The sequence below is a fragment of the Phalacrocorax aristotelis genome, chromosome 22, assembly GCF_949628215.1.
Source record: "Phalacrocorax aristotelis chromosome 22, bGulAri2.1, whole genome shotgun sequence".
Classification (NCBI taxonomy): Eukaryota; Metazoa; Chordata; class Aves; order Suliformes; family Phalacrocoracidae; genus Phalacrocorax; species Phalacrocorax aristotelis.
Genome location: NC_134297.1, coordinates 7479490 through 7506393, shown reverse-complemented (window position 1 = coordinate 7506393; position 26904 = coordinate 7479490). Strand labels below are relative to the sequence as shown.

General features: G+C 49.8%; 1 protein-coding gene across 2 annotated transcripts in view; it reads right to left on the bottom strand.

Annotated features, from left to right (window-relative positions):
• The window catches only part of KIRREL3 (kirre like nephrin family adhesion molecule 3), a 347570-nt gene extending 321169 nt beyond the window's left edge, over positions 1-26401 (bottom strand). For both annotated transcript variants that reach the window (XM_075116531.1, XM_075116532.1), the window contains exon 1: positions 26248-26401. In XM_075116531.1, coding sequence (XP_074972632.1) covers positions 26248-26308 — 61 coding nt within the window. In that variant the 5' untranslated portion in view covers positions 26309-26401. The remainder of the gene's footprint in view (positions 1-26247) is intronic.
• Positions 26402-26904: the final 503 nt, after the last annotated feature.

Below are 26904 nucleotides of genomic sequence, written 5' to 3'. Positions count from 1 at the left end.
TGGCCACCAGCTGTGACACGCCGCGAGCAGATGTCCTAGCACACGGTGGAACAGAGGCACGGCCAGCCTCTTCCTTACTCTGGAAGTCACAAATCCGCATGCAATTCTCAAACCCACACGCAGAGGTGAGAGGCACTCAGGCTACACACTCGTGTTCACTCGACAGCGTTCCCCGGTGTACAAAGCCACCAAAGGCTGCATCGTGGCGACACGTGCTGCCCCAAGTGACGAGTGTTCCCAACATCACCTTCAGCCCAGCAAGCTTCTCCTCCCCAGTGCTGCAGACTTAAGACTATTCTCCAAGCACAGTCTTAGCAGATCCCAAAGCTTTCAGACGGCTAAGAAGCCCCAGAAGTCCCTTTAAGACATGGTATTCTGCAGAATCCTAGCGGATTTCTCCCTAAGTAATTGCATTTTGCCTGCTTATAATCCTCCTGGGTTTTAATTCTTCTCTACCTGTCATAAACTGGTGAGAGATGCGGCAGGATGCTAGGATGACAGCTGTCGTGCTCCATATGAACAAAGTGATCTTGTCCTAAAGGAGGTTCAGTACGAACAACACCAGCACACCAAAAGGGAAAATAAGAAGAAAACGGACCTACGTCCAAATTACTCCAACAGACACCCAGACTGCCTGCTCCGAGACTAAAGTGATAGTAACACCAGCTTTTTAAAATCCTCGCCCCTTTAGGAGCTCTAATCCTATTGCAAGCCTTCAGCTTCAGCTGAACTTCAGCTCTTTAGTGTTTTGGCAAATCCCAGCTTTGGCAGATTAATGAAGCAGCCAGCAGAAGCCCAAACCCTTCATGGCACCCCGTTTTGGGTAGAAGCCCCAAGAACTTGCATGTGTAGCTGCACAGGCCTCATCACTATTGCTGACCAACAGGCCACGTGGGAAGCAAAATCCAGATGGGATGCATCTTGCACCTACGGAGGATTATGCTTTTTCAGTTTTATTCAGCAGCATTGCAGCATCTGTTGTTTATTCTCTATCCCTGGCATATTCTTGGGGTTTGGGGAAGCTTCACAAGATTCTCCATCTATAACAGCTATGAAAAACAGTCCACATGGTCCCAATCTGGCTTTTACGTTTATAGAACACTTGAATAGAGGGAAGCAAAGGTAAATGGGTGCAGGCGTACCGGTCAGGGTCCAGAAGCATGACAGTAGGCACCAAGAGTTGACTGGTGAATAAAGCAAGTGGGCATCTTGCAAATGGAGCTTTTAATTGGCAAAAAACCTCAGATGAAACCGGCACCATTAAGAACTGCAGTTCCTAAATTAAAGACAAGACCCCAAAGTTACAAGCAAGACACTCCCGCTGCCTGGGTTCTTCGTCCTCTGCGACAGTTATATTAAAAACAATTAATTCAATAAGGAATGCTAGAGAAATCTCTCATTTGTCAGGTAACAAGGGGGAAGGATGAGAATATGCTCCAGGAATTTATCAAGGAAATCTGTTGAGCCGTGCAACTTTTTTTGAGCAAGATGCTGAAGGTAAAGCAACGTCCCACTTGAACTTGTACGCCGATCAATGAAATATAAAGCAGAAATAGCCCCTCCCTTTCATACCCAGTATTGCCTAGCATCTGATTTACTGTATCTGCCAAGGCCAGGAAGCTGAAGGATCACGGCCAATGCTTTCTGTCCTCCACATCTCTAGCAGTCAGACTGAAAATGGCTCTAACCTGCTGTGTTCTAAAGCAAGACCCAGCGCTTTCTAACTACTCTTCTAATACAGCTATCTGCCTGCCTTCCTCAGGGGGAGGGATGGAGGAATATTTTCAGAGGATGCTCAGTGTCTAACAAAGTTTGTTTGAACTAAACTTAAATCAACAGCAACAAGAGCAGCACTAAGCCAACCTCAAGCACTTGTGAAAACACTTTGCTTTAAATAGTGACTCTTCAAGCTTTAACATCATGTAAAGCTCAAGAAGATTTTATGGGCCACTGAGAGCATCTAAAGCCCTGGCATCCCATTTGCAATCCAAACAGCTTTGCGCTAGCAGGACTAAAGTAGCTTTTAAGCGTGGGTGCGATGCCCCAGAAGCTGGGCTAGAGCTGGCACCATTTTCAACACGGAGCTCTGCAACTGCCCAAACACATGCACCTTTCCAGCTGCAAAGCAAGCTGGAAATCAGCCCCCACATCACCCTAAACGGGTACTTGGGTTTTGACAGAAACCTACAGGTTTCCAGCCATAAGGTAACTCCTAAACTGGGTGCTGAGGTACTCCTTAAGCAAATCCTTTCTCAGCAGTCCGCCTGGATGCTATTCATATCTGTCATCGGTGCTGTCAGGGTCAAGACGCTGAACTGTGTCGGTCCAAGCAGGCACTTTGCTCAAAATTCATTAAAGTCAAATACTCCTAAGACTTATACACATGAAAAAGCAGACGAACGTGAGACAGAGTGGCTCAATGCAGTACAGGCAGTGGTTTTTTTTAATGAAGGTCTATTTACTCAGCAGAGCTGAAGGGCTGCTTCTTCACAGCAGGTCAGGGGCTGCTATGCAAATAATAATAAATACTTTGCACTTTTCAAGCACGCTTTACCCGAGAAGCACTCTGCAAGCACAAACCGCGCTAAGCCTCACAGTATCTGGAAGGAACACAGCAGAAAACAGGAACAGACACTTTGCCCAAGACACGAACACAGAAGCCTCTTGGGTAGAAAGCACAGACATCTGATAGTACCAACAGCTTTCCTGACTCCCCCATAAAAGCACTCTTCCATTGCTAACCTCACATTCGTGTGGTTGGCAGCTTTCCAGAAACAGCAGCTCAGTATCGATTCAGAAAACAGTCTCATCTGTGGTTCATTACTCCCAACAGATTTCATAAGGGATCCTGCCTGATACCTCAGCTGCTTCTAAGCCAGCTAAGCCTGTAAGATCTGGTGCTGGTATAAAATAGTAAAGCTTCTTATGAAACATCTCATATAGGACAAAAGCCACCACAGGGACAAGTTCATCAAGCCCCGTTCATAATTCATGCATTATTAACTGGCTTTCCAGGAGGTTTCCTTGGGCTGCAAAGCAAGGTGCGTAGGAGCGAAGCATGCAAAAGGGACGAGGATGGCTGGAGCCGCTGGTCAATTCAACAGCTGAGAACACCGCCATGCACTGCATAGAGAAACAGCTTCTGCCCTGCAAGACCTGGGGGAAAAAGTACGTGAGGGTGGCTGCAAAGTAGTATTATACAAAAGAAGGTAACACTAAGGTCTCTGGTTTCCAGAAGGCCCTCACCTGGGGAACCCTGATGCTGTTTGTACAGCTGTAAGGTGCCATGAAAGATTTAAGGAAGACTGAAGGAGCAGTTTTCGTTCCTTGTCCCAAAGAGCCCGCAGTCTGCATCCTGGCAGGTAGCATAGAATCAGAGAGTCATTAAGGGCAGAAAAGACCTCTAGGATCATCAAGTCCAACCATCAACCCAATGCTACCATGTCTCTTAAACCATGTCCCCAAGTGCCACGTCTACATGGTGTTTGAACCCCCCCAGGGACGGTGACTCCCCCACCTCTCTGGGCAGCCTGTGCCAGGGCCTGACCGCTCTGGCAGGGAAGACATTTTCCCTCATCTCCAACCTAAACCTCCCCTGGCGCAGCTTGAGGCCGTTCCCTCTCGTCCTGTCACTGGTGCCTTGGGAGCAGAGACCGACCCCCCCTCACTCCAGCCCCTCTCAGGCAGCTGCAGAGAGCGAGAAGGGCTCCCCTCAGCCCCCTCTTCTCCAGGCTAAACCCCCCCAGCCCCCTCAGCCACCCCCCAGCACACTTGTGCTCCAGGCCCTGCCCCAGCCCCGCTGCCCTTCTCTGGACACGCTCCAGCCCCTCAAGGCCCTTCTTGTCCCGAGGGGCCCAAACCTGAGCCCAGCATTCGAGGTGGGGCCTCCCCAGGGCTGAGCACAGGGGCCCCATCCCTGCCCGGCTCCTGCTGGCCACACCAGGGCTGACACAAGCCCGGGGGCTGGTGGCCTCCTTGGCCACCCGGGCACTGCTGGCTCATGCCCAGCCGGCTGTCAGCCAGCACCCCCAGGGCCTTCTCCGCCAGGCACTTCCCAGCCCCTCTGCCCCAGGCCTGGGGCGTTGCCTGGGGCTGGTGTGACCCAAGGGCAGGACCCGGCCCTTGGCCTTGTTAAACCTCACACAACTGGCCTCGGCCCATCGATCCAGCCTGTGCAGGTCCCCCTGCAGAGCCTTCCTGCCCTCGAGCACATCGACACTCCCGCCCAACTTGGTGTCACCTGCAAACTCACTGAGGGTGCCCTTGATCCTCTCTTCCAGACCATTGATAAAGATATTAAACAAGACTGGCCCCAACACCGAGCCCTGGGGAGCCCCGCTCATGACCGGCCGCTGGCTGGATTTAGCTCCGGTCACCCCAACTCTCTGGGCTCGGCTACCATGCATCCTCTGACAGCCAGGGGATTTGGGACCCATCCCAGCAACCGCAAGGGAGATCCGCAGCGCTGTGCCACAGGGGTTACCTCCAGCAGCCAGCACTGCAAGCTGGCACCTTACAGAGATGGGATCACACCACAACAAAACGCAGCCATGCAAAAGGCCTGTTCCTTGCAGCTAAAGTACTTTCAAGTCTCATTTGCAGAGAGAGAGACTGGGTTTGAGGTACAAGCAAAATCCTACAGCTGGCTGTGGAAGTGGCAACCTGCAGTTATAACCTGCGGGGAACTGAGATTTGTATCTCAAACAGCAGCGGAGCCCTGAGCTGCCTGCTAGAACCAGCATCACTGTACTTCCAAGATACCAACTTATTTTGAAATCAATACCAAGATTTATTGATCCAGGAAGGAAATACTGACTGATGAGAGAGCCTAGTCAATAGCAATCCCCATGGGTAATAAGTTTTAATGGAGACCGGAAAAAAATTCTGACCTGAATTTTGTTCTGGGGCAAAACTCTGCGTATGCTGATTATTAGAGCCCAAGAGCGAGCCAGGAACTCCTCACTGTTATGCTGACATTCACAATGACTGTCTCAGATGCCAAAGTCTGGGACAGCACATCACCACTGAGTGAAAAGAAAAACCCTATTAGCTGTTAGCACTGATCTGTCTGGCAGAGGACAAGCTGCTAATACAGACTACCTTGAAAATCATAGTAAGAAATTCAACCTGCACAGTCAAGGCCAGATTCAGGTGTGTAATTCAGTGATGGCAGGAGTTCAAGCACTTAAAAAGTCTTTTGAAACCACAGTAAAATCACGCTGCCCCATCCCTCTTGGAAACAGACCTCACTGAATATCAAGGCCCTGAAAGGCAAGACAAAAAAAAAAACCCAAACCAGTTTTGCTTGGCTGAGCCTGGGAGAGCTGGTTGCAGCCATTTCCCCTTGTTTGTCAGCAAAATCTCATCAGCTGTATGAAAATACAATAAGGGGTTTAACTTACCAGAAGGGCATCTTCGATATTGAGATAGGGGCTGAGGAGAGATTCCACACCATGTTTCTGAAGTTGAGGAGGCAATGCCTTATCTCCAATATTTTGGAAGCGATGAAGTCTCACCTTCAACCACACTCAGGGAGGCAGCAAGTATTTCTAAGGTGCTGCAGACCCACAAAAAGCACTGAAACCTGCTGGGACCAAACCGTAGAAGGGCCACCCTGTAGCTCCGGGGAACGAAGAACAGCTTCTGCACTTTGCAGTCCAGCAGGTCTGACCTGTGTTTACAGGTTTCTAAGAAGCCATCACCTAAACTCTCCCTTTATTCCCTTGTCAATACCAGCAAAACAGCTTTAGAAGAACAAACAGCTCTTTCTGGCACTTAGAAAAATATTCAGGCAGTCCAACACTGCCTTGGGATCTCTCACACCGAGGTAACCCCAAGGCATTGAAGAGCTGCAGGCAGAGGTGAGAAGAGAGGTTTGGAGAGCTGGGGTTTTCCTTGTAGCGATGACTGGCACATAGGCTAAAGGCTGCCAACACCCAGCGAAGCAACTGGCATAATATGACAGCCCTGCAGGAGGATAATTGGGCAGACAGCGCTGTGCAGACGAACTAAAGTGTTTACTGGCTTTAATATTTAATTGTGCAAAGCAAAGAGAAAGAAGCTGGGGAATCGGAGCTGCAGATAGGGATGCACGTGCGTGTCAGGTGCTCTGATGCCTCCGTGCCAAACCGAGCACCTAAATGAGCCAGAGCGACAACCTCAAGAGCCCCAGCTTGGATGTGCCCATCGTGTCAACTGCTGCCAGGCTCCCTTCTGCTCTCCTGCCTGGCAGAAGCAGCGGTCTCCCCGCTGGTTTGGGAGTGCAACATGGAGGGAGGCACTGCAGGCAGAGCGAAGGGAAAAGCACCGTGTGCAGCAGTTGTAAAGGCACATACGTGAAATCCAGCAGGTATAAGGTCAGTTCCATGGGAATTGCCTCAACCAAGCCATAGGCTCCATCCACCCTCATGCATAAGAAAACTATTGGCACCCACATCCCAGCGTAGAAATACTCATAAGCACGAGCCGCCTGAGAAGAGCTCCCTTCCCCTCTGCATCACCCCAGGAAGTCTGGCTTGTAAAGGAGGCACTGCTCATTTGCAAGCCAACTCTTCCTCATTCATACACCTTGTGCTGACACTGCTTTGTTGGAAGGATACATACAAGCAGATCCCGTCCACCCTAAAAATCCCAGTAGTTGACCTATTAGTCCTCTTGACTCTGCTTAAAGTTACTCACCTGTTCCAAATAAAGGTCTTTCCACCACCATTTGTCTCTAGAGGTAGCCTGGGAGAGCACAATCGCTGCCAACAGACACACTCAAACCTTTCTTTCTATTCCTTTTCCAAAAGGATACCCAATCAGCTCCAAATAAGTCACTGAAAAGCCTTACATCCCACCAAGGGAAAAGCCTGAACTATTGTGCGCCTAAAGCCACTGTTTGTATTGTATCTCTGCATATGGCCAAACTCGGCAAGGAAATTAAAAGGAAAGCTGGCTCCATAAATATTGCAGTGTGAACAACACAGAGGTCTTTGCTGGATTATCACCGCTAAAAGGAACTGCAAAAGCATCCAACTGCACAAATGAAAGATGTTAATAGAGCGGTCCCAGTGGAGAGGAAGGCTGTATATTACGTGGAGCTGCTTTCACATCTTGCAAAATGTGCAGATTTAAATAACGCTCCCCTTTCACACAGAATAAATCTCAGCGTCTTCCACAAAGAGATGCCGCGCGTGCCCGCGCCAGCCTACTCTGGTAGGCAGATGGCTTACAGGAGAGACGGGTGATGGGTTGAAGACCTGACATTTGTGTCCCTCATTTGATGCAATGGTACCAAATAGCTCCACTAGACAAGGCTGGGCTGTACCACACCTTCAATATGCAATCTTCCTACCCGCAGTACTCTTTAAATAAAAATATTTAAAAAAAACGTTAAGACAGATTTTTCTCTCGAACCTTTTAATTAAGCCATTAGTCTCTTCCCCCTTAACCCACACCATGAAAGGAATAAGAGGCCTGTCTTCACAGGAGCAAATGATTTCCCTAGAGTAATGAAGACACATTATCATACAGGAAAAATCATTAGTTGCTATGTCCAGGACAATGCGATCGCTCAATTACTCCACTAAAACAGATAGCACCCTTCGCAGCGCCCCAGGCACAAACTTGGGAGAGATGCATCCAAGCATGCGTGCCCAGAGAAGTATCGCTTACTCAGAAACCTGGACCAGTACAGAGGTCCTACCTGAATTATTTTCCAAGCAAGCCTTTGCTCACTTCACCTTTAAGACACCCCAGCAACAGGTGGTAGATCTCAGGAGGATTATTCTCAAGTGCTTTACAGTAGTAACAAAGGGCCTGGGGAGTTTCTCATCACATTGAGGTCATCTCAGATATCCTAGCAGGGTTTCATCAGAAAGCCAAATGCTGAGTGCCTCGAGGACTGGGAGGCATTTAATAACATTTGAGGGAATCGATGATGCAACATGATCATCAAGAGGGAACAGATTTGGCGACCTGGCCTGTCACTGAGTCACACTGTCAAGGAAACCTCTCCTGATGAGAAAAGACCACTTGAGTCTCGGGTTCAACACCAGGGATGACCCAGCTAGATTTCTTGCAACGCATGCAGCAGGGACTGTCAGCTTGGTTCTGGTTCCCCCTCTTCCTTACCTCAAAGCTCTAGGCTAGCTGCAAAATACTATTCTCCTGCAACTTATCTAATCAGGATGATCCAACTCACAATTTCCCCTCTTCATCACCCCCAGGATGATTAAGAGTAAGATTTAGTCATCTAACTAGGGCCCCATTATTCTTTCAAAGATATAATTTCAGGACTTCTCTCACCTACCAAGATACCCATTACAAAAATGACTCATTAGATCTTCCCCCTGCATCTTCAGCATAATACTTCCAACGTACAGATGTGGGTCAATTGGTGTTATTCATGAACTCCCATCAAATCCACCCAATTGCCTGGACTAAAGGGGAAAGGGGTATCAAAATTGAAATTGTTTTATTTCAATATTTTCTCCTCTACATGAAAAATTTAGATTTCTCCCCACCCCCTCCCCAACATCTCTGAAGTTAATTTACTTTAAAAAATAGGTATTTTTAAGTCTGAACAAAGAACATATCATAACAGATGAAATGTTTCATTTGACCTGAAACAAATATTTTTTGGTCTTGTTTTCAGTTCACCCAATACTGCATTTCTTCAGTTTTTCAGTTCAGACAGACAAGGGGAAAAACACATCAATTTCAGAGGTCCACGGAGAGCCCATTCTGTAACAGTTGTCAAAAAGACATAGCCTATTGTCCTGGTTTTGTCTGGGATAGAGTTAATTTTCTTCCTAGTAGCTTGTACAGTGCTGTGTTTCAGGTTTAGGAGGAGGATAATGTTGATAACCCACCGACACTTTAGTCACTGCTGAGCAGTGCTTACACTAAGTCAAGGACTTTTCAGCTTCTCATGCTGCCCTGCCAGTGAGGAGGCTGGGGGTGCACAATGAGCTGGGAGGGGACACAGCTGGGACAGCTGACCCCAACTGGCCAAAGGGATATTCCACACCATATGACACCATGCTGAACAAAAAATTGGGAGGAGTTGGCCGGGGGGCACGGCCACAGCTCGGGAACTGGCTGGGCATTGGTCAACGGGTGGTGAGCAATTGCATTGTACATCACTTCTCTTGTATATTCTTTTATCATTATTATTTTCCTTTTTCTGTCCTATTAAACTGCCTTTATCCCAACCCACAAGTTTCACCTTTTTACCCCAATCCTCTCCCCCATCCTGCTGCGGGGGAGGAAAGGAGCAGCAGAGTGGTGTTCAGCTGCCTGCTGTCTTAAACGACACTTATGTTAATATTGAACTACTGCTTTAGCAATTTATGAGCATTATCTGGAAAGCTAAGGTACAAATTAGCAGAGATGAAGCAAGTTACCCAAGATAATGCATTCTGACATTAATACCTTTCTATTGTTCAACTAATTTTACGTAGATATAGGTTTACACTGCAAAAAGTGGAGGAAAGCTTGATGGTTTACACAGGCTTGAGATGATTCCCAGAAGTGTTTCCACCCCTCGGTGGGCAAGGCACACATCTTTCTAAAGGGGCTGGCCTAGGTAATTTTAACATGGCATTTTCCAAGCTAGGGCTACCATGAGTAGGTGTCTAAGGCAGAAACACCACTCCTACTAAAAATAACGCCTGCTTTCGGAAGAGCAGGCATGATATTACCTCCTGACTCATAAGGTACCATTGTAATCTTTCTCTACCCGGCGCGCAAAACACCAAGAGAAGTAGTCAGACAGGCAGAGCTTTGAAATAAGTTTGAAATGTGCATTGGTGCAGGACAGCTCAGAAATCAGGGCTTCAGCCTCCTTCTAGACCCAGAGTATTCAGCTGTCCCAGACCGATGCTCTGTACTACTTCCTTCAGATCACTCCAAAGGACACCCCCACAGGCTTTTAATACCCATATCCTAGTGAAATTACACAAAAATTGGGTTCCTGGACTCGATTACTGCATGCCTCAATTCATAGAATCATTGAGGTTGGAAAAGACCTCTAGGATCATCAAGTCCAACAGCCCAACCCAACACCACCATGTGTCCTAAACCATGCCCTGAAGCTACCTGAAGGCTACATGGTGTTTGAACCCCCCCAGGCACGGTGACTCCCCCACCTCTCTGGGCAGCCTGTGCCAGGGCCTGACCCCTCTGCCAGTGAAGACACTTTTCCTAAATTCTTTACATTAAGAACATGATACTTGACTGCTTTGGAGAAGGTGTAAGGCTGGCGAGCTCCAAGACTACAAGACAACCTCGTGTGGCTACCAGAGGGCTTATATATGCTCCCACACGATTGGTGTTGAGTTTCAGGGCAAGCAGCAACCTGCAGCTACACAAGGTACCTTCCCCATCGTGCGGCAACGCAGCGAGTGGGTATCACGGCTTAGTTTCAGGCACTGTTGCCGCATACGGCGGTTGCTTTAGTTAAATGCAAACTAGCAATCTCTGCCTTCACACATGACAATTGCCATGCGATTTCTGTCTCATTAAACTCTGAAATGTAAAACAAATGGGATTTATGTGGCTGCTGTTTGGCATTCGCTTGCACAATGTCAGGTCTTGCCTTTAATGGCTCTTCAGTCTCATTGCTGTCTTAAGATGGTTTCTATTTGACTTCTGAGCCAACACAATACCCAATAGTTTCCCATCCCAGGCTGAAATAGAACATGGGAAAGAGACAGACAAGCAAAGTCCCTATTTCCCCCCCAGGCTGTGATACCAGCTAGCACAGAGCTCTGCTGCAGAGTTCTGTGCCTCAGTTCCCCTCACCCACTGCTGTCAGATTCACAGAGCTTACTCAATTCCCAGCTCTCAGCCCAAACCAGAATATTTATGCATCGTGCATGGAACAATAAGCACTGAAAAGTGTAAGAAAAAGCTACGGGGAGCATTTGGGAGGTGTTTTGGAGAACATGAATTGTCAGTGAAATGCTATCCCACACACCAAACAGAAAAAAGCTAAAGGCTGATTACAGAGCATTCGATTTTAGCAATCACTCACCGATGTACGGAGAATACTCCCAGTACGGCACGTTGTAAACTCATTGTTTGGGGCAAATTTAACAAGTGCCACTGGTGTACAGGCTGACCAATGCTTGAGACATGAAGATTCATGACCACAGGTCCTCAGAGCCATGACTGATTTTTCCTTTTCTTCCGATTTCAAAGACCAACCACCCAGACTGGCAGCACCAGCGAGGCTATTCCTAGACCCAGAGCCTCTACAGCCACACAACTAGCCACTGAGCATCCCAGAGATAAGGACACTCATTTAAACCACAAGATTTAGGATTATTAGCTACGAAAGGCTCTGAGAGCACCAGCCTCTGCTTATAAAGGCAACCCTAGCCTAGCATTGACACTGAGTTTTGCCAAAAGCAACGCAATTTTGGGTGCCTGACTTTGGTCATCTCGAAAGGCATCACATTCAAAGTAGGAGATGCAAACTTGGCATTAAAGGCAGCTTGAAACACCCTGAGTTAGGCACCCAGAGGGAGAAGCATCTTCAAAATCTGGCAGCTGTCAGATCCTCCAGCCTAGCACAGGTACCCAAGGATGCTCAAGGAGTCAGAAGCAAGACTCGACTCCAGCTCCCCAGGGCTCAGCCCCACTGCCCCTGCCCCAAGGCCACCTTCTCACCCCACAAACTATTGTCATTCAGGCACAAAACCTCTCACAAGCAGCACAGCAAGCGTGTGAGAAATCGTAATGCTGGCGGCACAAAGCGGCACAGAAGGAGATGTATTATGGAGAGCCTGCAAAACCGGGGAGAAACACAACGACAGAAAATGAAGTTTCTATGGGAAGCACAAAGCTGGACATTGTTCAGCAAAGCCCCGCTCCACAAGCCGAGGCAGAGAACCTCATACAAAAGCAAGAGCTCCCACTGATGCCATTGTCGAGCTCGTAGAGCAGAGATTTCTCTGGAAGAAAAAGCAGACCCTGTGACAATTATTTATCGCTGCACAAACATCTTCCTTCTCGTCTTTTGTTGGTGCAACACAGACCACATGCGTCTCCAGCTGGGGAAAGAAAAGCTACCAGCAGGATCAAGGAAGGCTGAGATTAATCTGGTCTCACGTAGATAAAAAACCTCAAGCAATCAGTTTTAAAATTAATATTAAAGTTGTAAGTCACCTTTGACTATATTAAAATACAAACTGGAGCATACAATAAGCCCCCAATAAGCCCCACTGGCAGTCAGAACAGCTCCCTTATCAACCTCTAACATCCCCTGTAAAATAATAACTGGAAGCTAGACTGCTCTGAGAGAAACTCGCTCTCCCGGGGCAGTGCGATGTGACCCAATTCCTGCTGCCATTTCAGAAGCCCTCGCTCGGCCGTTTTTCAGTGTGCCAGCAAAGAACACAGCTGCAGAAAGTCGTCTGGGGAAGGAAAGCTGGCATGGAAAGGCTGAGCATTAAGCTATACGCTGGGTGTATCTGCTGTAGATTTGGGGCAGGGAATGAGAATGCAAAGGGACACAATGCTGCAACTCAGCAAAGCACCTGGACTTTGGTGGGGTTTTTTCCTCCCCAGTAACGGCCGTGGAGTTTTGGGAACCAGTTTCCTCCTAGCCCTTGGCTTTCCCTTCTCTACCTGTCAGTTTTTCAATATTTTCAAACTTTCTTCTCTATCGCTGACCTTGAACGAGGCTGAAACGCTCCCGTCGAGGGAAAACAGCATGGGTGGACCACGGCAGCACCGAAGGAACCTGGCCTCAGCAGCACCGCACGCCACGGCAGAGCAGGATTGATGGGCATCACAGCCAAAGCCCATATGCAACATCCCAAGGTCAGCTGCTGAAAGACACCAGAAGTAACAGCCCGGTGATGACGGGAAGGGTCATGGTCTGATGAGGAACGCAGGCAGCTGAGGCCAGCAGGTACCCACGCTCACCACGAGCACTGCTGCAAAGTCAAGGAGAGAACAGGGGCACGCTCCGGTTGTTTTGCCCACGGACCACTGCATTCACCATCAAGCAGTGGCTACATCCAGCTCTAACACAGCAGTATTTCCACTTCGCTCTGTGACAAATCCAGACCTGGTTAGCCCCAGTATAACATTAAAGAGGCAATTCTGGTTAGTTAAGGTGGGCTAAAACTGTCCTTCGATCTCCATGGACAGCAGCCCCACAAGGGTTCAGAAGGGCTGAGCCAAGAGCTGCTGGAGCAGAGACCACCAACCTCAAACACTTATGCAAGGGGGCAAGTGGGCCTTGGGAAAAAGCAAGTGTCCTCGCAAAGCCAGAGAGCTCTGTCACCAACAGAGCTGCTTTCCAGCAGACTGCTGCCTGAGAGGGCTCCAAATAAATAAATAAAGCCAGTGCCTCATTAGCATGCAAATCTATTCAAGCCCCCATTTCAATTTGAATTTTATGCATACGATCAGAGTACAAAAATGCAAATTATACAAATGCACCCATATGAAGAAACAAGCAGGAGCTCTGCACAAAGGGATTAGGGCCAGGCTGCTCCCTCCAAAGATTACAGTGCCGTGGGGGGGCTTTTGTCAGGGAGCATCCTTTAATGGTCACCAGTCACGCAGCGCTGAGCTTTGTCTACAAACTTCTTTAAAAAGCACTGCGACTCTGGCTCCAGCTTCTGTTCTTTGAGACAGGTTGCAGGGGACAGGAAAAGGGTGGACAAGAGGTGAGGGGTGCTACAGCCTCAGCACTCACAGCCAAGCATCCCTCCAATGGATCAACACCCACTCGGATTGGCCTGAGGGGACCAGAGAGGTCCCCAGCGCTCTTCCGGCAGCCTCCAAAAAGCAACATCGGCCAGCATCTCTCCAGCACCAGCCACTTCACCTACCAAGGCAGAGCTATGGGCCAAGACAGCCAGCTGAGGGCAGCTAGGTGGGTCTCAAGCAGCAGAGACCATCAGGGAAAGGGTCACCATCACTGTCCAGCCCTACAGTCCTAGTGACAAGGGAGAAGATACTTCCCCAGCCTTAGAAGGCTTAACCTCTCCTTCCCCCAGAGCTTTGGCTGGGAAAAGTTTGCAAGGAGGAGAAACAGAAGCCCAGCTTGGAAGGTCCTCTGCAGACCCAAGGTCAGATGAAGAGAGCCCCAAAATGCTCCCAATTTTAGCAAAGTAAAGCTCTGAGCTCTGGTCTAACATGAGCTTCCAGCCATTTCTCTAGGCTTCCTGGCCCACCAGCCCCATGGCACGGGAGATCCTGCTCCTCGTCGGACACAAAGCCTGGGCAGAGCAGGTGGGAGGCTGCGTGCATTCATTTCTCCCTCCTACGTGTGCAAAATTCTCAACCCGCCATTTATCGTATTACATTTTCATTTTAAAGTAAATATCTGTTTTCAATTAGTACTTACCATGAGGGGCATGCATCACTGAGAACACTTATTTCTCTTCTAATCTAATAATGAAAGGAAGTCACTCAAGTTTAACTACATTTAACAGCAGCAGAGACATAACTGTTCTGCAGACATTAATCCACTTCCCACCTCCACCCCCAAAAAAGGCCTCAATCCAGCTAATGCGAGCCTCAGCACTTAGTCTCTAAATCCAGGTGCTGGCATGCAAACCTGCTGCAGCCCTGGCCAACCTCTCAGAGCTTGCCCATCAATTCCTTGCACGTCCTACCTCCCAGGCTGTTAAAATCCCTTGGCTTTACCTTCCTGCCACAAAAACTGACCCCCTCGCAATTTCATCTATGTACCAAGGAGGCTCACATGGACTTCCCCAAGGTTACATGAAGCGAATAAAACCCAGAGCAGAGATTTGCCCAAAACCTTACAAACAGAACCAAAAGCACGGGGAGAATCAACTATGTCTGGTGCTGCCCCTACTCGGTCATTCCCATCAGGTGACTGGTAAGCAAGTTACTTGGCTAGCCATTATTTTTCCAAGTCTCCCAAATATACCCCAGCCTCCTCATCTTCATCCCAACCAGGAAAGACCTTCCTCCCAGAGACATGATCCCCCAGCACACCCCGGCACTGCCTGCTCAGCCCTCTGCTACGGCACTCATAAGCATAATAGTACTATTATACTTTGCTCATTATGCCTCATTTTTATTACCTGGCCTCATTAAGTTAAGAAGCCTCTGTAATTTAACTGCATCTCTTGGTCTCCGCACGGGGGCTCCAGCTGCATTTGTCATCAATCACTTCATTAAAAAAACACAGGACAAAAATTACTATTATACCCATTACTGCCCATTAATCTCTTCAATTGCCTCTCAGGTCCTTTCTTTACCTGCTCAATGCACCAGGGCCAGATGAATATCACTGGCACCTTTATAATCTTTCCATATTTTCCAATAATTATGAGCTGATCTTAAGGGTGCTTTTAGAGAAGGGCACATGATGCCCTCGTGGTGTGCAGGGTAAGAAAAACAGCCGGACCAAGGGAAATAAACTGTTAGACAATAATAATGTGATTCTATTGAACCTACTACAAGATGTTTTATGGACGCACAGATCAGGTTAACACTGTCCTAGAATTAAATGTACTGTAACAAACTGGCACGCTGCAAGAGCCATCACGGTGGGTTCATTGGCCAGGCCAAAGCCAAGAAGAGATCTTCATCCCCTTTCCAAGCCCCAGAGAGGGATAACCAGCAATCGATAGTCAAATAGTTTCTACAACAGCTTCCCAGCATCCCTTCATCCAGAGGACAGCGGTACTCGCCATACTTTACGCACAAAAACCCCCTTCCCAAACTCAAGGTTAAAATTGCAAATATCAAAACATGGTTATTTTGGCAAGCTCACTTCAAAGTTTCCAATCCATAATTCTCAGATATTTCCTGCTCCATAACCAGTTTCAAACCCACAACTTCCCACTTTTGAACACGATGCTTCCACAAACAGTAACTCTGATCTGCTCAAGTCTGCAGCAGCTTGCACCCGTTAAGAGCCCTGCACGGGTTTCTGTGTATGCTTGGGAGAGACCCAAACCGTGGAGAGAAACCTACCTGCTGAGGGGTGGGGGGTGTTGCTACAACCACCAACACGAAAACATTGTCAAGGGCCATCAGCCATTTGGCAATTGCATATGGCCTTTTTCTCTTTCTTACGAGATGTTTCACTCTTTCCCTTCCCCCACCCCTACTCACTCCCAGGAAAAACCCGCTTTGCCTGGCTACCACTTCCCCCTTCCGATTTGCTTCCATCGCGGAAAGGTTAAAAAAGGCAAGTCTGGGAGACCACCGGTGGAACACAAGAAGCTGCACAGAGGTGCTGAGCAAGCGTAGCAGATACCACCTTGATGCAGTTGGCACCTCCCAGAGAAGGTGGGGAAGGCGAGAGGTGTCAGCTCTTCAAAACAAAATGCAACCTTAGGAGGTGGTTAGCATCCTAAGCGAGGCAATCCGAACACCCTGGCAGTCGCCTTTCTAGCCAGCCCATTTGATGGAAGAGAGCTTTGAATATTTCAAAGGGCGCCGTGCATCTTAGTTTATCTCAAGTGTCTATCTTAAACCAATATTATCATTTTAAGCATGACCGGAGCAAGAGGAATCTTCAGAAACTGTTCCTGCCGCAGGAGATAGACACTCGCAAAAGAGGCAAAGAAAAATGAAGATCCCTCAGACTTACAACGCCATGCAAGACCCTGACTCGCATCCAGCCTAACAGCACTGCTGCTGCTATCATTGCGGATCTGTCAGGAGGCGACATTTACACTGTTCTGGGCTTGACAGCAAAAGGCACTTCTGCTCTCCCATGAAGTTTTCCCCTCTGCCCTTTCTGAAGCGTACATCTCTATCATTGACACCGAGTCCCTCCGCTGCAACCTAAGTGAAGGGGAATGAACATTTTCCAAGGGGTGGCAGGCAGCAAAGACAGACATCATCTCTTGAAAAGCCTCCTTCATTCACTGTCAGGAGCACCCCAGGCGGTGGTGGAAGAGCAGGCACGTGGGGCGATGCCCACCCCACAGCCAAGCCAAAAATGCAAAGCCTGCACACTAACCAAGGAAAAGCACCCAGTACACCTTCCACCTCTCCAAAGCAAGAGCAGATCACAAAATCCAGGGTGCAGTGCTGGATCGGGACAGCTTTAGACATGCACAGTCTGAGCTGGACAGCAGGGGTTATCTAAGCTGTACTTAAGAACTGGGTTTAGGCATATAAAAGCTGAGGGACAGCAGAGATTGTTTCCCTTGGTCTCTGGTGCTGAAGCTTACGAGGAATGGAAAACCAGCAGCATTGTCTCCCAAGTACAGAAAGAATGTGTCCATCTTGGGATTACCTGGCACTTTCTATTATTATAAACGCAAATAAAGGAAATCACATCTACCATCTACCAGTAAGTCTGGCTTCAGCTTAGCCAGGAGGAGTTAATTTACAGCCACTCAGAGCTTTGATATCTTAAACTTTTTCAGTCTCTGGACAAGATGAGGAATAAGCATAGACAGTGTCAGACTCTGATCGGGAGGACAAAACGCTGCAAACAGCTGTGCCTAATTTTAGCATCTGTTGGTTCTGTTTCTTCAGCACTTGCGGGTGGTGGTGGGGGGTGGCCCCGTCACTCCCAGTTTCGTAAAGACACAGCCAGAAGGAGAAGAGAGGAGCGTTAAATCACACTCCTGGGATTAGCTCATGGGAGAGAGGAAAAAACAACCCAGCAAGGCACCGTTGACCAGTGATGGCATCCATTCCCTGCTGCAGGATGCCCCACGCCCCCCTAAAGATGCACAGGGGGGTTCATCTCCATGCACAGCACCACCAAACTCATGCACAGAGGGGAAGAAGCAGTAGATCAGGCACAGCCCCACATTCCCCTCCTACACCTTCATCCTTTGTGCTTTTTGAGCAAGCTGATGGCATCTGTATCACTACACACTCCCTGGCAGGGTCACCTCGAGATCTGCCCCGTTGTCCAGAGATGCATCCAACCATGCAATGGGGTGACCACCGCTCCTCAAGGAGAAGGGTGAGAACTTCAGAAGGCCCCCAACTCTTCTCCCCCCCCCAACCCTCAAAGCAACCTCTCTGCAGCACAGGAAGGGGGGAACAGCCCTGCTTGCTGAGCCCCAAAGCTCAGGCTTGGTGCTCTCAGCCTCCCCACAGCGCTGGAGCCCGGCAGGTCGCCTTGCGCCTCTCCAAAGGAGCCTGACACTGGCAGGTCGGAGCAGACCACTCTGCTCCATGCAAGCGCTGCTGCTGCCACCGCCAGGCTGAACTGAAAAAGTGAGACAGTGAGGATAACTGCATCAGCTCTGCCAGGTGACCTGGTTTGAGATTCAGAATACTCAGGTACTCCTTCCCCCGTGCACCCCCAGCACTCCCTTCCTCTAGTCTGAATTATTAAGACACCCCACATGTCCACAAGCTGTTTCTCAGCACTGTAAATGTGCAGCCTAACGAGGTGAGAGCCACACTTAGACTCAGCTCTACAAACAAGCTGCAAAAACCTCTCCCACCACTTGCCAGGGCTGCTAGGATGCGACTGGGACGCTCTGCTCAAGTCATCTGGAACAGCAATAGCCACTCATTAAAATACACACTCTGCAGGGTAACAAGCCCACACAGACCAGAGGCAGAGACAGGCATTAGAGGAGCTGATAAGGCTCATCTGACTGCTAACGATTTTGTCTACAGTTATTTTTGTGCAGCTGGGAACAAGTGACTACAGTCAGCTACTTGCCAGCTGGGGAGAAAGCAGCAGTTTTGCATCATTGGGAATGGAAACAGATCCAGCTCAGCCCCTCACCGCCCTCCCAGATTCTCTCTCCTTGCTGGCAGAGCTTGCCCCTGACCAACCATGGCACCCAGTGACATCTCAAGGTGACCGGTGAAGACGCAAAGTGAGGGGTGGTAAAGAACGGGGTTCTCCTGCACACACAGCTCAAAGAGATGATTTGAGCCTCTGCCGAGAATTGAGCAACACCTTGATGTGCTGGCTAGATTTAGTTCCCTTTACAGAAGCTGGATGCCCTTGCCTGTTTGGCAGAGGAAAAACTCTCATTTGCAGAGCTGAAGGCAGAGCAGCCAAAGACGACCATCTCCCTCCATCCTCCTTCACGTGCTTAAGCCTCACCAGTATGGACCAACGTCACTCTTCCATGATGGCCTATGTCTCCATGGCTTTAGGAAGCCTTGAGCTGCAGGCAAGCTCAGGGCTCACAGACAGTTCTCAAAGCCCAACACGAACCTCACCACAAAGCAGGCGACGGCCAAGCCTCACCCCTTGGCCTTGCTTCCCCATGACTGCCAACTGCAGCTGAGCAACTCCCAGTTTGCACTGGAAAAGGCAGAGGTAGATCCATCCAAGCACTGGCGGCCTGGACAGATCTGCAGAAGGATACCCATCCTGAGCCAGCAACTCCACCTGCTCAAGCCGACACTAGTTAAATCAAGTTTTTGGCTTTGGATTGCCAGCCAGTGCCAAAGGCAGGCTCTTTCCAGAGCGGACCTGTTAATCTGGAGGGAAGGTCCATGAAACCCTTCGCACTCACCATAAGCTACTCCCCTCTGTAAGGTGCATCTGCACCCCCACCTCTACATGCCCTTGGGATCCAGGTACCTCCACCCAAAGCGGATCCTTCCATCCCACGCTCTCCAGACTCGCAAAAATCCCTCCTGTTGTCACTGCCACGCTGGCCATTATGCAAGTTCGGCTCTCTTAACTTGATGCTGAGCATACAAGTGGGGCTGACATTTATTTAATCCTCATAGTAATGTTGACTGTGTACTTACTGAAACACCTCGTGCTTATGGAAGACATTTGTTTCCAAGCAGCTTATGCTAAATTGCAGTGATATAAAGGAAACACTTATCCAATTATTGACATTTACTGACTGGCTGCATACAGCTTGAATACTCATTTATGCTAGTGGAGGGGGGGAAGCCTGAGAAGGATTCAGGCCCTTCATTTTGGCTTTTTATACAAGTTAGGCAATATTAATGAGTCGGGCAAAACTAAATGCGTACCTGCCCAAGATACAAGGTGGGACTCCAAACTCGATGGCTTCTCCTACTCAATCCCTGCTTGGGAGAAAATAAAGTAACATCGGACCCACAGCACAAAGCTTTGATCCTTCATCCAAGAACTTGGAGAAAGTTCATGCCTTCAACTATGGCTGCATATTCCATCTGTAATTAGCAAGGCTCCTCCAGCCTGCTTCTTAAAAAACATTAATCGAACATTTTCTGGATTTCCCCTCCCACAAAGACAGGGTTGATCACCCAAAGGGCTTTGGGTGCTGCAGCACCCAGGCAGGGTGGACCCATATTGAAAATGACAACAAGGGACCCAAGAACATAAATTCACGTAACATAAATTAAGAGGTGAATTAGCCCCCACCTGACCGCATACATCTCAAACCCACGCAGCAATTCCACCAAACGCAAAGTAATTGGAAACAAAAGAAAGCATCTATTATCCTAGCTGAAAGTCTGACATGCTTGCATCAATGGTTAATGAGCAGCAGTTATGGCAAAGCCCTCAAAAACCAATTACATCCCGCTCCACCCCCCAGAGCCCAAAATGCATCCGACCAAAAGCTCCGCTGTAGCTTTTGTTGCAAGTGGGGGCGTTGAATGAACACATTAAGACAAGATCTTATCCTGAAGTTAGCATCTGAATTTAACAATTGCAAGCGTTCCACCTCCTACTTAGGCGGCATGTGACACTAAAAGAGGCAGGAGAGCCCATCGCTAAGAGGTACCCTCAAAGCACATTTAGATTTTAAGGTTTTTTTATGCAACTCGGTAAAAGGAAAAGCCGTGTAACAGCCAAGTGACCTACAGCTCCTTCTGCTCCACTTTGGAGGCTGCTGCTACCAGGGAAAGGCAAACACTTGAGTATGGGCCTTGCCAGAGAGGCAATGAATAAGCAGGCTCGACTATACTCAAAAGACATATTGAACCAGGACATCTGTTAAGCCACAGTTTCCAAGACCAGAGCCCAGTGTTTGCTCTGTCCTACCACAATGCACAATTCAGAAATGGATATTTTCCTCTTCCCTCCCGGAGCAGTTTGAGTATAGACCTGCCCCGAGGTGCAGTGAAGTGGAGGAATAGGAACCCCTGAGTTTTGAGTAGTATCAGGATCCTGCTATTCAACCCCTGCCTAGAAACAGTAGCACAGGCTTTAAATTTCGTTTCTTCCCAGGCAACAGAAAAGAAATCCCGCACGTTTCCCGACATGTTTGAAACCAATACTGCCGGCAACGGATTCATGCAACCCCCTGCAAGATCTGGGACACCCACCAGCCCTGAAGGCAGGGCAGACCGCCTTAAAAACTCGCAGCTCCACCAACCGCCTTAAATCTCAGCAAATAACTGAGAGGCTGATTTACGACCAATTTGTTTCACTACCTATTGATTTATAAAATAAGCTTGTACACAGTCAACTACTGCTCTGTCTCTCTTTGGCCAGAGGTAGCTCCCAATGAAGTCAAAGAAAAGACTTGCGTTGCTCCTGAACGGAAGCGAAATTAGGGCCTTCGTCAATTGTGGTTATAAATTTGCTGGACTTTAAAATAAATAATTAAAAAAAGCTGTTGAATCCTACTGCGAGGATCCCGGAGAGGATGTAAAGCCAGCAGCATTTTTCTGAAGCCCCCTCCAGCCAGCACCGCACCCCCAGCACGCCGGGGAGCTGCAAGCTAGGAGCACCGTACGAACTTGCAAAACTGATCATTAAATCAGAGGTTTGAAGCGAGCCACACTCTCCATCACAGCCTGCTTGTAGGAAAAACAGTTTATTCAAAGACCTTGATCCACAGTCAATTCACAACCTAAGGGGTGCATCGGCCTCTCTTATTTACGGCTACAAAAGGAAGAAGAGCATCGAGTCTTTTTATTCTACCATACGCAGTCCAACTACAGAGACCAGGAGCTGCTGACACATGGTGCTGGTAACCCAGCAGGGATTTCTGTGCACGTTTCTACTTCAGCTGGTGTCCCCTAAAACAACAGGAAAGCACAGAAGTAATTGACATCTGCCTGAGATGTGCTGTGCATAAACCGCCCAGAGACCTCCGCCTAACCTTGGGGGGGGGGGGAGGGGGGAAGGCCAGTAGGGATGCAGCAGGAGCATCAGGGCAGGTGTTTCTCCTCGCTTTCCTCCCTCTGGCAAAGGGCACCTGAAAAAAAAAAAAAACACTTGCAACGCCTCCCTCTTGTTCTTTTCAAATAACTCAAACCTTGCAAGAAAGCCAGTTTGAGCAAAGTCATCTGCGGTCCCCACGCAAATCTTGCTGCAGGAGGCACAGACCGAATACAGGGAAGCATGCAGAAATCCAAGCCATGTTAAAACAGACATCAGAAGAGGCAACGCTGCACTTCCCCCCACCCAGGACAGCACAGACTGGACGGCACCAGCTCGAACTTCGGCCTCCCTCCCACGCAACCCAGTTGTGAACACCCGTGGCCCCACCAAACCCACACCTTTCCACCAGCAGCTCCTGCCATCTTCACACAGCACCTCTCCAAACCATTCCTGTCTTCTGCTCTGCTATTTGCCATTGCAACTTCTCATGCTCTTCCTCAGCTTAATTTTTAAAGCACTTGCTCCTTTCGCAGCACCATACCCATTCCTCGCCCTTCCCAGCGCTGAGATTCACCTGCTGGGTTTAGGAAACAGCCCAAGGTGCTTCTCTTGCAAAGCTACCCCGCTCTCTACATGGCAGGAGGTATTGACTTTAAGGAGGGATCACAAGCACAGATTTCCAGGCTTCTCATCAGCAGGCTCACAGTTGCCAGGCACAGCCACCCCAAAGTGCCCCTTGCACCCCACGGACTGCAGACAGGAGCAAAGTCACTTTGCCCAAGCACCTCCCAGCACCCCGTAAGCCTGCGGTTTTGCTCCCTGTCACTCGCTAACCTCCCCTGAGATGCTAAAATCCTCATCTCCCGGGCCTAACCAGTGGTGGCGGGTGGAATTGGCCTGGTTTCTCTCATCACCCTTCTCTACCTGGGGGCTGATGAGAAGCCACTGGGAAGTTGAGCCACTGCTGCTAATAACAGGCCCCTCTGCCAGTAGATTGCAAAGCATTTGCTTCCAGGGAGGAACCAAGTGAACTGTGAAGGAGAAAAACATACCCTGCAACACCCAGAGAACTTGGTATTCATTACCCTGAGGGAAAGCAAACATGCCTTTGGAAAGAGAGCCCCAGACAGGCAGAAATCTTCCCACCCAAGGTAAATGTTACGGTACAGGCAAGCAAGATGAGGAGGTGGTTGTAGGTACATCTTCAGCAGCGCTCCTTCCACAGCTGAAGCTTTTTTCCCCAGTTCCTTCCAGCTTCACCCAGTTTGGATGCCTCCGGAGCAGAGGGAGGAGGGGTAAGCTATTCACCAGGCAGAAGCAAATGCAGCTAGTTTCATGGCAGCATCAATTTCTTCCCGCCAAGGGGCACCACACATCTAGTCTCTGCAGGAGGCAAATCGTGCTGCGACTTTATCTCACCTTCCACTACAGCCCTGGTCCTGACAGCTTTAGGGGAGGTGGAATTGCAGCAACACCAAGGGAAAAACAGCCCTGTGTAGGAACACACAGACCTATCAGCTTGAAGAGAAAGCACAGGCTGTTTCAGACCATTTGCAAGGGTGAAAGACAGAGAATGCTCAAGGGAAGGCAATTTGTTCTTCCTAGATCACCTCAAGAGAAGCACAGAAGTCAGCTGCAACAGGGATCCCCTTCCTAGGCTGAGCAATGCCTGCATGCACCCAGGCGCAGCGTGGCCCCAGACGGGGTGCAACAAGCACCTTCCTCCTACAAGCTCAGCTGGGAGCCCAAGTTTCTGCCTGCATGGTTTGCAAGAAACAGCAGGATGCACAGGGCCCATGAAGTACAAACCCAAGGGCATAAGTGTCCAGATCCGGTGATGGAAAATGCCTTTTTGGTGAGGCTTTGTGTAAGGGAGCTTTTTTTTTTTTCTTTAAAAGAACTAGCATCCAGACTGCAGATCCCAAGCGAGGTTTTTCAGAGGTGATCCTCGCATCCCTGCTGCCCTTGGCTCAGGGGAATTTAAGTCCTGCCTGCCTTATTATGGCAAATCCCTTCAAGCCACTTGGGTGCTGCAGGCAAGGGAACAGCCCTGCCTGCTCCTTGCCCACAAAAAGGAGCCACTGAACCTCCTGATGGGCAGGTCAAGGGCTTTTAATTGTTCTTTCATGCAAGGTTTAGCCCTCCAGCCCCCTCCAGAGCGAGGCAGGACTGCCTTCTGGGTGCACACGTAACATCCCATCCCCACCGCCCACCTTTTTGAGCACCTTTGCTCACAGAAAGCAAATGCCACATCATCTGGACACACCAGAACAGCCACAGCAGCTGCTCGAGGGGAGGCAAACACAACATACGCTAGAAAATAAGCTTCGGTTCCTACAACCAGGCCTTTCCTCCCCCGAAGTACCTTGTGGGTTAAGGAATCCTTTGCGTGAAATCCTATTAGGGATCCTTTGCACAGCCTCACCCCAAAGGGGAAAGCCACGACGCTGCCAAGAACCCCTTTCTCACGCGCTGCGAGCAGCAACTCCATCAAAACGCATTCGGTTCATCCTACGGGAAGAAACTGCCTTGCAGAGCGTTTTCGGCTATCTCTCTGCCTCCTAACCCGGCATGAATAAGCAAGGTACTAGATGCACGCTCCTGACAGTACAGACAGCGGAGACAAATCAACGGAGCCCAGGCTACGCGCAGGAGAGCCGAGGAGCCACGGCAGCGTTTGCACACAAGCGCTATTAAAAAGTGCATTAGCCCTTATTAAAAAGAATGGCTGAAAAAGAGAGAAGGGGAGGGGGAAGAAACAAATCCCCACAGGAACCCAGATACAAACTTCTTCAGCTCCACTAGCAAGCTGCCATTTGACCTGCAGGGAGTTGAGAGATTCGTGGGAGCGGGGGAGAGATGGGAGAAGGCCACGATCAGCTTGCAAATTGCTGATATCCCTGGACCCGCTGCTGCACCAGGGAGAGTTCAAATTTGTTCAGCCAGAAATCTACACGGAAGACACAGTGGGTTTCTTTTGTGCAGAAGCAAATGCGAATGCACACACAGTTTTTTTTCCCTGAAGGAATATTAGTACAAGCAGGGAGAAGGGAAAAAGGGGAAGGGAGGGCAGCGTGGGAGCCCAGCATCACATCCCAGCCCAGGCAGAGAAGAGGTAAAGACAACCAGAAGCAACGCCGCCTCTGAACACGACGTCCCTGCTCGGGGAGTTGGGGGAAACACAGCGTATGGTGGGGGATGTTCAGCAATGATGTTTGGCTGAGAAAAAAAAAACACAACATACCCAGCTGCCCGTTGAGAAGCACTACTCTTTCCAAAAGTTTTATCCTTCATTTAATCAACAGATGGACTAGCTGCGTGGGTTTGGGGTTGGTTTAGGTTTTTTTTTTTTTTCCCTTTTTTTTTAAAGCAACCCCAAGCTCTACCCTCACAAAAGCTGGCGTGGGGACCGGGGTGCTGTGACACAGATGGTGTTTGACACCGGCGTTGCAAGGGGATGAGCAGCAGATAGGCGAAGCTTAGCTCTGACTGTAGCTCAGCGTCCTCCACAGGTGACAGATAGTCCAGGGACCAGGCACACAGCAGCACGACAAATACAGCTTCCCAAAACGCCTCCCACCCCCCAAATCCCTTTTTTTTTTATTATTTGGGGGTGTGTGTGTGACAAGCAGGGAGCAAAGTTGCAAGGAGGAATCTGGAGGAATTCCTCCAGATTCCCACGCTCCCGCCCCGGCTCCCAGGCTTGGGATCCGGCTGTGCCACCCTCCAACACCACCGCAGGGGCTTTTCCCCCCTCCCCTGCATTCAGTGCAACTCTTCCCCCCCGCCCCAACCACCACCATCATCCTCCTCTCAGGAGCAAATCGCTCCCTACCCCGGCTCTACAACCGCAGGCTCCTCCGCGCATCCAGCGGGTTCTCCCCGGGCTGGAGCCAGGCTCTGCCGGCAGCCAGAGGCAAGATTCTCCCCTCCCCACCGAAATTAGCCATCCATCCCCCCCACCCCCCCAGCACCGGGCGGCCATGGGGCTGTTGCTGAGCAAAGCCCTGTTTACACACAAACACGATCTAATTAATGGAGCTGGAGCAGAAAGAACTCACTTGCATGCTAAAGATTTTCCCCTTTTTTTTTTTTTTAAATAAAAAGCAAGCTGCCTCGCCGGAGATGCATGCAAAAAACTCTGCAATCCTCTCTCCTTCCCCCCTTCTTCATTAAAAAGCAGACACAGCACCCCACCGTGGGGACACCCCCCACCCCACCCCGCGCCCCACTCGGAAACTAAGTGCACCTCCAGCTCCTACCGTGGCTGAGGAGGAAGCACCCGAGGAGGAGGAGGAGGAGGTCTGCCTGGAAAGCGCTCATTCCTCAGCGTGGGCTCGGGGTTGGGGGGCTCCGGTGCTGCCGCCGCGGGTCGAGGGGCTTCAGGCGGCCGCCGCCGCCCGCCGGCTCCGCTCGTCCGGCTCCATCGCCGCCCCCCCAGCTCCTCCCCCGGCAGCGCTGCCTTGACTGGCGGAGCGAGCCTCGCCAGCACAGCCCGGCTTTTTGAGGGGGGGGGGGGGAAGAAAGGGAGGAAAAAAAAAAAAAGGGGGAGGGAAAGAACGAAAGTGATGCTTAAAGGGGGAGTAACTCGGGCGCAGCCGGGGGATGGCGCAGCCCGCAGCCGGGGGGATGCACCGGGCGGGGGGGGCTGTTTGTGCACCCCCCCAAGCGCTTGCTTAGTGCGCAGCCAAAGCTTGGGGGGTAAATTAAGGGGAGGTGGGGGCTGGTACTTCTGCACACCCCCCCCATCCTGCTCCAACGGGGGTAAATAGAGCAGCAGCCCAAGCAGTTGCATGCCCCCCTCCCCCATTCACCAAATTTTGGGGGTGCTGCCCACCAGCCACACCACCCCCTCACACACCCTGTGGCATGACCCCTACACTCCCACAGCCCTTGAGGATTTAGGGGGCTGTACCCCG